This window comes from Pantherophis guttatus, chromosome 10 (assembly GCF_059756535.1).
Source record: "Pantherophis guttatus breed Tessera chromosome 10, ASM5975653v1, whole genome shotgun sequence".
Classification (NCBI taxonomy): domain Eukaryota; kingdom Metazoa; phylum Chordata; class Lepidosauria; order Squamata; family Colubridae; genus Pantherophis; species Pantherophis guttatus.
Window position 1 is genome coordinate 1,868,564 of NC_142072.1, and position 9,353 is coordinate 1,877,916.

The 9,353-nt window shown below is 53.4% G+C and overlaps 1 protein-coding gene across 3 annotated transcripts; it reads right to left on the bottom strand.

Moving 5' to 3' along the window:
- Positions 1-209: 209 nt before the first annotated feature.
- Positions 210-9,144, bottom strand: DMWD (DM1 locus, WD repeat containing). 3 transcript variants are annotated; one of them, XR_015729423.1, is made up of 5 exons: positions 8,721-9,144; positions 7,649-7,831; positions 5,109-6,368; positions 3,549-3,848; positions 210-3,246 (listed from the first exon to the last, which is right to left on the bottom strand). XR_015729423.1 is itself a non-coding variant. In XM_060693781.2 (4 exons), the coding sequence occupies exons 1-4, from the start codon at positions 9,132-9,134 to the stop codon at positions 3,801-3,803; spliced, it is 1,905 nt and encodes a 634-aa protein (XP_060549764.2). In that variant the 5' UTR covers positions 9,135-9,144; the 3' UTR covers positions 210-3,800. The 3 variants fall into 3 exon arrangements, 1 of the variants encoding a protein (XP_060549764.2); XR_015729422.1 differs by having other exon boundaries at positions 210-3,250; XM_060693781.2 differs by having other exon boundaries at positions 210-3,848.
- Between the last annotated feature and the right edge of the window lie 209 nt (positions 9,145-9,353).

A 9,353-nucleotide genomic window follows, 5' to 3' on the forward strand; every position in this document is an offset into this window, starting at 1 on the left:
GGCAAGAAATGGGGCATTAAAAATGGGGCAAAAATCCACTTTTAACAACTCGCTCAGCAAGAGAAATTCACGGCTCAGTTGTAGTCGTAAATCGAGGACTGCTTTTCAAAAAAAAATTTTTTGGTTGTTGCAAGCCTGCCCTCCCGCCCGCTCCCCGTTTGTGCCCCCCTCCCCTGCTGTCAATCAACAATCCTCGGGTGAGTCTGAGCTGTGAAAACGGTCTCTTTAGTATAAATAGGCATTCACGATTTCTATAATTTAAACGCTTTTTCAGACACGACAGTAACAAACGTTTAGAGCAGGTAGTAAAGTAACGAAAGGCACCGGGAGGGGGGGGCTTGTTGTCGGCAGCTTCCAGATGTGTTTCGGGGGGGGAGGGAAGGCAAAATGATGGGGGGGGGGAGGAGAACTTGGCTGCCAGGCACCAGCTGGCTTCTTACAGAGGTCACAGGGGGCAGACATGCATGGGGGGGGGGGAGAGGTCAGGGGAAGAGGAAGGAAAAGCAAATTAATACTGTTTTTCCGAGGTCCGTCCGTCTCGCGGCAAAGAATCCAAGCGGATCTGATGGGAAATATAGGTTCTCCCTTCCGTCCCCTCCCCCGTCGCTTCGGGATGAAGCAGGGGTCCGTGGTTGTAGACCGGTATGGCTTTTTAATCCTGGGGGAGAGGAGACACTCCTGTGTTAGATCCTCCCTTCGCCCTGGGGTGGGGGTCTTTGATACGCTGGGCTGAATTTTGCAACCTGGAGAAAGGTACTGAATGTCGCTGATGGGTGCAGAAGACGATCCCTCGTCGGTATGGAAGTGTGTTGAGGGTTCACACAGCCGACGGGACAAACCCTGGTCAACTCGACGGAAGGACGAATGCAGGTTTTACAGCTTCGGCCTGAGATGAGCAAGGAAATTGCAGGCGATGAAATATTCTCCCACGCAGGGCGTATGCGACAGCCGGGATTAGAACTCGCCGACCCACAAAACATTCCCAGGATCTCAAGGAAACCCACTCCTAAAATCGACTAGGCTTTTAGGAATCAGTCCTAGCAGCCAACTTTCCCTGCGGCTTCATCAAAATGTTGGGGTTTTTTTTAACCCAAAAGGCTGCCTCGGCTACCGGCACAGTCAGATGGAGCATGTGTGAATGTGCCAAGGCGCAGCTCGGACTGAAGGCGACGGAGGAGACAATTTGTAGAGAGACGGAGTCCTTTCCCACGGAGGCTGACGGGACCCTCTGGTGCCGTGTTTCTCAATCTTGGTTCCTTGAAGGCAGGTGGACTTCAACTCCCAGAATTCCCCAGCTGGCTAAGCTTCAATTCAATTCAAGAATGAAAGTCCACCTGTCTTCAAGTAACCAAGGCTGAGAAATACCGTTCCAATGGATATCCAACAGAAGAAAAGAATTCAATGGGGCACCTGTAGAAATGCTAGTCATTTATACCTCACTGCTATCTTATAGAGCCACTACATGCAAGCCAAACTCTTAATTTCCTTTTTTCACTGATCAAGTCCACTGGGAAGCTAAACTGGTTTAAAATCTGCACCACTGCAGATTCAAAGCCAACTAAAATGTGCGTCTTTTAAAGGAGAGACACTTGCCAAAAACAACGTACATATTTTGACATTTATAATTATCCATCATACAATTCCCTCAACCTTTTTCTCTCTCTCCCTCCCTCTCTCTCTTTCTCTGTGTATAAATAAAAAGACGCCAAGACTATCCTTAATTGTCCACAGGCCCAAAGCATAGTTGGGATATTTTCGAGACTCCACGCTAAATTTAAAACGCTTTTAAAAAATATTTTGGTTGGCTCTGAATCTGTTTTTGGAGCAGCTGGTTGCGAAACCTCAATCTTTGGCTCGTTCGCCTTATGCAACCTGAACCTTAAATCAGGCTGAAGCCGAGCAACCCAAGAGACACCGAGAATTCAAAATCTTATCCCGTCATTTCCTTGGCAACTTCAAGATGTTTAGACTCTCAACTCCCAGAATGCATCCAGGGGCTGGGGAATTCTGGAGCTGAAAGTCCACCTGTCTTTAAAGTTGCTGAGGTTATGAAACACGGATCTACTCTACTGACTTAAATAACCAACCCAGGAACGTGACTCATAGCAATAAAGGAGAATATTTGCAGCTCGGGGTTGAAATGAGGGGTCCTTGGTGCTCTCTGGGCTTGGTGGTTTCCTTGCAGACGTTTCCTGACCAAACTAGGTAACATCATCAGTAGCTAAGGAGGGAGGTTTGCTCACCAAACCCCACTCCTTACTAGCACTGATGTTGTTATCTAGTTTGGGCAATGAAACGCCTGCAAGAAAACCAGCAAGGCCAGAGAGCACCCAGGACCCCTGGTTCACTGCAAGACCAAGGTTCCTAAAAAACCAAGCTTATTTGATTTAGTCTGGCACATCAAGATGGAGAAGCGCAGCTCCAGAAGCCAGGATCATCCTAGATATTTACTTTTGGTGACCAAAACCAACTTCCCCTGGAGGTGAATCTCTGAGCCTAAGCTAAACAAACTAAGCAACTGACCGGACAAGCGTCAGATGCCACAGCTACATAATCTAGAACGCTGTGTCTCTTGACCTCAGCAATGTATTTAAGATTCGTGGACTCCCTTTTCCATCATGGCTGGCTGGGGAATTCTGGGGGAGTTGAAGTCCACACCTCTTCAAGTGGCTGAGGCCGAGAAGCACCGTTTAAAGACTTTAGAACGAGTCTCTGCCAATCAACAGTGTGGATGTGCTGGGATCCCCCATGCATAAACACCTTCATCGGGAGGACGGTCAGCAACGACAAAAAAAACGTGTCAGAGAGAAAGGATCAAATTTGGCGAGAAATGGCCGGCCCAAAAATAAGACCCCATTCAGAGGGGTTGGAGAAAGGAAGTGATGGGTGGAGGAAATCGTCCTTGAGAAACATCAGGTAGTAAGTCAACGGCTGTCGCGTTACAAGGACCAACCGATGGAAAGGAAACCCATTTTGCTTTGAGAGGCCCCTTCCGAGATGAAGCCGGGCGGATGCGGGAAACCGAAGCGGAGGTCCACGACACAACAAAAGACGTCGGAAACAGACGGATGGCAAGAATTCCCTGGCAGTATCGTGCTGGATCTCGAAACGTTTTTAAGCGCCGTCTCTGGGAGAAGAGAGTCCGTTGGCTGAACGGGGAGGAGGACGCGGCGAAAGTCGAGAGAGAACTATCTGCCGGACAGAGGTACGTACGACTGCTACCTCCGGTCAACAGAAATACTGGAACTTTCTGTGCAAAAATGGGATTAAAGCAAAGGGGAGGGGGAAGGGGGAAGAAAAGGACTGTTACACGCGGCAGGGAATTACTGTTATCTCCCCTGTACAAAACTCCTTCTGGGGGCAAGAAACCAGGAAAATGGAGTTAGGGATAGGTTGGGCTGGGTCACAGCAACCAGAATTTCTGTCTGGATGGGGGGGGGGAGAGAGGAGGGAGGGGAAAGCTCAGTTCACCTTTGTGCAAAATCAGCCCCTCCAAGCACCCTGTGCTCAAACCTTAACATTAAATAAAAGAGTTTGTTAATTAATACTTTTAAATAGCGGAGAGGTGCCGTTCATCCTGAATTACGTCGTCGGTCTCGAGAGGTTAACGGTTAGGATTCCAAATTGCCACACAGTCAGGTTTCACAGGCGAGGGATGGGGAGACACAACCTGTACACACGTTGAAAATGTCGGAAAACTTTCCCGTCTTGGTCAAGTTTGCTCCACCGAGCAAAGGAACCGGAAACAGTTCCACTCCGGGTCCAAACCGGAGAGCAAGCCGAGCGTGAGTTAGTGCCGATTACACGATTGTGCCGCTGGGAGAGCCCCCGTTCTGGGAATTCAGGATCTAGAAAAATCAAAAGTTGGGGACAAAGTTTAAATATCAACTAGTGGCTAGTTAGTTCTGTGGGGTGAATCCGCAGAGGTGAAATTAATCTGAGCTGGTCATCAGCGCTTCCTAGCTACTAATTAATCATGTCACGTCTTCCTTCTAGCCTGCGATTCTGGGCATTTGCAGTTAAGCAAGCCATCGTCCTCTGCTTTTCTACCTGGATCTGCCCTGAGACAGGCGTATGGGATCTAGTGATCACCGGACCCATCAGCAGGCTAAGGCAGAGAGGATCTCTTGCTGGGGAATAAATGCTAAATAAGCCAAGTTATGCTACTAGAAATAAAGAGAACTCAGATTTGGGAACCTCAAGGGCATCTTAAAGCAGCAGGAACCAAGCGCAGAGAGGAGCGAATATTTCTAGATCAGGGTTGAACGTGGTATCAGGGCACTGATGAGGTTACCTAGGTTGGTCACGAAACGTCCGCAAAAAAACAACTAGGCTCAGAGAGCGCTAAAAACCCCACAGTCCTCCTCCTCCTCTTCCTCCCTCCACTCGTCCTCCTCATGGAATCTCAAATTACAGGCAGTCCTCGATTTACAACTATTCATTTACTGACCATTTGAAGTTACAACAGCACTGAAGAGAGTGACTTATGACACAACCGTTGATGGCCAGGGGATCAGAATTCTAGACGCTTGGCAACTGGCATGTATTATTCATGACGGTCGCCCTGTCCCGGGGTCGTGTGATGATCACCATTTGTAACCCTTCCCAGTCAACTTTCGAAAAGCAAAGTCAATGAACAGAAACTGGACTCACTTAACGATTGTGGCCAGAAAGGCCGTAAAATGAGGCACGGCTCACTCCACAATTCCCTTGCTTAGCAATGGAAATTTTGAACTCAATTGTGGTCGTTAAGTCGAGGGCCACTGTAACAAGCCCTAGCCTAACTTACTGAAGAGTGCTGGCTGATCCCAGCTCAAACACTGAATAGCCCTGAGACTTATATACCGCTTCACAGGGCTTTTACGGCCCCCTCTAAGCGGTTGACAGAGTCAGCACATCGCCCCCAACAATCTGGGTCCCCATTTTACCCACCTTGGAAGGACGGAAGGCTGAGTCAAACCGTGAGCCGGTCAGGATCGAACCCCTGGCAGTGGGCAGAGTTGGCCTGCAGTGCTGCATTCTAACCCCTGCAGCCACCAGGGCTCTACCCTCTCTTGAAGGAGACCTCTAAGTGGTAACCCAGCCAGAGAGCCGTGAGATCCACTTACCGCCTTGCCTGGCCTGGCCCAGGTGCAGATCAGCCCTTCCTGGCAGGCGGTGATGATAGAGTCCTCCAGGAAAAGCAAGACAGTCAGCCGCTCGTGGGCAATCTTCTTGCACACCAGGGGCTCCAGCAGGGGCACTTCGTGGATGCGGGGGCACAGGGCTGTGCCCAAGACCTTGGCTGTGTCCAGCTTGCTCTTGGGCACCACGTTCAGCTTGTCGCTGCTCTTGCTGATGTTGCCCAGGCTGTGGTAACGTTTGTGCTCTTTCTCCGCGTTTTTGTCCCGCCGCTCCTGCAGGGTGAGGGTGGCGAATTTGCCGATGCTGAAGGGCACCGCCCCGTCCGCCGCGTGGCTTTTGGCAGCGCTGGTGACTGCCGGGTGCGGCAGGCTGTTGGAGCGTGAGAGGGAGCGGGGAAGCGGCCCTCCGCCGCCGCCTGACTCGGCGGCCAGGTTGCTGCCCCCGCTGCCCGAGGGAGGGATGCCGGTGCCGAAGGTGTTGGTGAGCGTTCGGGTGCGGGGCAGCAGGTGGTGGGGGTACAGGACGTCTTCGGTCAGGTCCCAGAGGCAGAACTGGGTGTCCTGCCCGGCAGAGCCAAACCGGTAGGTGACCGAGGGGGTGCTTTTGGCGCTGTGCTTGGACAGGTGGGAGAGAGTGCTGCTGGTCCTCACCCGCCGGAACTCGGACGAATCCTGGAGGTCCTCGTCGCTGCCGCTCAGCTCCCCGCTCTCCTCGTCCTCCGTGCTGGTGGTGTAGGGGTCGAAAGCCACCGCGTTGACCCAGGACTTGTGTCCATGGCCCCGGGCAATGACCCGGCCCTCTGCAAAGGACCAAACCGTGACCAGGTCATCCTCGCCCCCCGTGACGATGTAGCGTCCGTCGGGGCTCCAGCAGACGCACAGCAGCCCCCCAAAGTAGCTCTTCATCATGCCCTGCAGCAGCATGGAGTCGAAATGGAAGACCCGCAGGCAGCCGTCTTGGCTGACGCACGCCAGGTAGCGGCCGTCGGGCGAGAAGGCAAACTCGTTCAGGGCCCCTTCGCCCACCGCCCACTTCAGCAGCGGGTTCCGGGCGTTCTTGCTCTTACAGGCGTAAACCGTGAAGCCCTCGCCTTGCTTGAGGAGGGTGTACTGGGGGGCGGCCGAGACGCAGGGCTGCTCCACGTTGTACAGGTACAGGTGACCGCTGGCGTGGGAGGCCAGGAAGAGGCTCTCCGACTCGGGGATCCACTTCACAAAGGTGACCTTTGACTTGTCGATGAGCCTCTGCGGGAAATAAGGCGCAGGGCCACGAGCCAGAAAGAAAGATGAAAAAAGACCCTCAGGATTCCAAGAGCCCACCACCACCAAATACCTCTCCTGCAGGCAAATTCTGAACAGGCCCCCAAAACCCCATCCCATTCCAAGTGACCCTGACTGCTAGACAAGAGATCATTTAGAATTATCGTTATTTGTTCCATTTTAGCTTACAATTCAAAAAAGACATTACAAACGAAGAACATTTCAAAACAATGAAAAATATCCAGATTGTTCTGAATGCCTCCTTCGCCTGGGGAGTTTTGTACAACTAAGCCAGAATCAAGAGAGATGGGATGGATTAGAACGCCTACTGGCTGCTTCCCTGGAAACCACTCAGCGCAGGAGAAGGCGATCCCATCTTAGGTCTCAGAACAGCCGGGAGATTGCAAGGCAGGATGCAAATTTGAGGGTTAATTGCTGCTTCTCCAGGGCACGGTTCTACCACGATGGATCTACTAAAGCTTTGAGTCATCTTTCTGTCAAAGCTCCAAAGCTACTGCAATGATTAAGCTTGATTAATCTGCTGATTAGAATCGGTAATGAGGGAAGTCATTAAGTAGGGACTGAAAACAGGAGAGTGCGTTTTCCAGATGTTCTGCTCTAGAACTGTCATCACTCCCAGCAAGCAGCAGCCAGAAATGTGGGGAAGAGCAGCAGCTATTAGCTGCCGGTTCCCACTTAATGGAGCCAGGCTGAGCTGAAAGATCCCTGCAGTGATTCCCCCACCTCCCCCGTTGCTGGTTTTCTTGCAGACATTCCACGATCCAGCTAGGTAACATCATCAGTGCTAGAAGGGAGTAGGGTTTGCTCTCTTCTTTATTTACAGTGGCTTGCCCTCTAAGTGTTGGTGGAAATGTTTTCTTGGTAGTTTCCTTGATTAGCCTATGTTTTCTGTTTGTTTGAGTTGGTAGTTCTTTGATTGAGGTATTGTTTACTGCTTGATTGTTGGTCTAGTGTTAACTCTGGTGTTAATCTCTGCTTATCTAAGTGTTGATAAACAACAATGGTAAGCCATAGCCTAATCAAGGAACCACTAAGAACACTCCCACCCATACTGACAGAGCAAGGCACTGTATATAAAAAGAGATCAAACCACACTACCTTCTAGCACTGATGACGTTACCCAGTTGGGTCACAAAACGTCTGCAAGGAAACCCCCAAGCTCAGAGAGCACCAAGGACCCCACAGTTCAACCCTGAGCTACAAAGATTGTCTTTTATTGGTAAACGATGCTGCCCTGGACTCACCTCCTCATTAAATAGCTTACTGGTATCTTTCTTGATCAGATCCAAGTATTGCACTTGCCCAGCCGAGAAGCCAACCAAGAGGGAGATGCTTTCGGAAGCCGCCGTGAACTGGTTGAAGTCATGGCAGGTGGGCTGCGTCCCCTTATAGATCCGCTTGTCGATAGGTTTCTTCAGATCGATGGACTGGGAAGATCACGACCGACATTCAAAATTTTTTAAAAAAGCAAGAGGCAAGGACACAAAGAAACCTAAAGCTGGAAAGGAAGGCGCATCACAAAGTGCCACTCACTTCCTCTGGCTAAGTCCTTTTTATAACAGGCATGAATCATTCATGCTTGCCCATTGCCGGTCCAAAAAATTTAGATTCACTATTTTGACAGACGTTACTAACGAGGGAGTTCCTCCTTAGCCCACACACTCACGCTGGATGTTCCAATTTGGGGGAAGCTTCTTTGCACAGAGAATCTCAACTTTTCCTCCAAAAGGCAACCTGGACTTTCTTGGGGGGGGGGGTTCTTTGAAAACATTTTGCTTCTCATCCAAGAAGCTTCTTCCATTCTGATCTTCAGTCAGAAGCTCCATGGATGAGAAGTGAAACGTTTTCAACAACCCCCCCCCCCAAAGTCCAGCTGCCTTTTGGTAAAAAAAAGCACCTTTTCCTGGCTTCCCTGCCAGGAGATGCTTGAAGGAGGCACATCAAGGCAGCCCCCACCCCCCACCCTCTCCCTGGGCTCTTCCTTGCCCATCATCCACACCTGCTTTTCCCTCCTGGGACCCTCCAAATCCTCCTGACGCCCCCATGGCAGGTGACCCCTCCAGGGCCCATTTCCCCCCTCCAGCCCCTCCAGCCCCACTGCTGCCCCCCCAGCAATTCTGCTTTGGCTCTTCTTGGCCCATCCCCCACACGGAGCCTCCCCCCTCCCCCAATCCTCCTGACACCCCCCCCACATTTGGCCGCCTCCCCCCGCCCCGGAACTCCCTCTCCGGCCCCCTCCGACTGCTGCCCCCCAAATCCTCCTGACACCCCCCCCACCCAGTGCCCCCTCCCTCCCTCCCTCGGCGGGGGGCTCACCCTCCTTCCCCGCCCGGCGGCGCCCGAGTAGAAGTAGAGCTCCCGGCCCAGGTTGAAGCAGACGCGGCTCCGCTCGGCGCCCGGGCCGCCCGCCTCTCCGTCCGCGCAGGGCTCGCCTCCTCCGCCTCCGGCCAGGCCCAGCCGCACCAGCGAGAGGCGGACGGGCGGCAGCGACGGGGCGGGGGGCGCGGGGGCTCCGGCGGGCGGCGGGGCCGGGGGGGCGCTGGCGGCGGGGGCGGCGGCGGCGGCGGGTCGGGCGCGGGGCTCGGGGCCGCCCAGCAGCCGGTAGGAGCCCTCGCGGGTGCGGAACTGGCTCTTGATCTCGTGCGGCGGGGCCTGCGGCGGCGGCGGCGGCGGCGGCGGGGGGGCGCCTCCTTCCGGGGCCGGCGCCGGGGCAGCCAGCGCCGCCGCCATCTTCCCGCCCGGCCGCCGCCTCCCGGAAGTCGCCGCCCCTCGCTCGCCTCCGCACGCCGGAAGTGTGGCGCGGAGGAGGCGGGTCCTAGCGGGAGTGGGGCGTTGCCGGGCAACGGCGCGCGAGACTCCAGCTGGGCTCGGCCGACCGACGGGTCGCCTTGGCAACCGGTTCAAAGAGGCTGCGCGGGCCGCCTGGGCGGGGCTCTCTCTCTCTTTCTG

Bases quoted from the DNA above. Each gene is read 5' to 3' on its own strand.
- DMWD (XM_060693781.2), bottom strand. From the start codon at position 9,134: ATGGCGGCGGCGCTGGCTGCCCCGGCGCCGGCCCCGGAAGGAGGCGCC. The intron at 7,832-8,720 runs GTGAGCCCCCCG...TGATCTTCCCAG, and splicing joins CCGCCGGGCGGGGAAGGAGG to TCCATCGATCTGAAGAAACC. The intron at 3,849-5,108 runs GTAAGTGGATCT...TGATTTTTCTAG, and splicing joins GGGCCAGGCCAGGCAAGGCG to ATCCTGAATTCCCAGAACGG.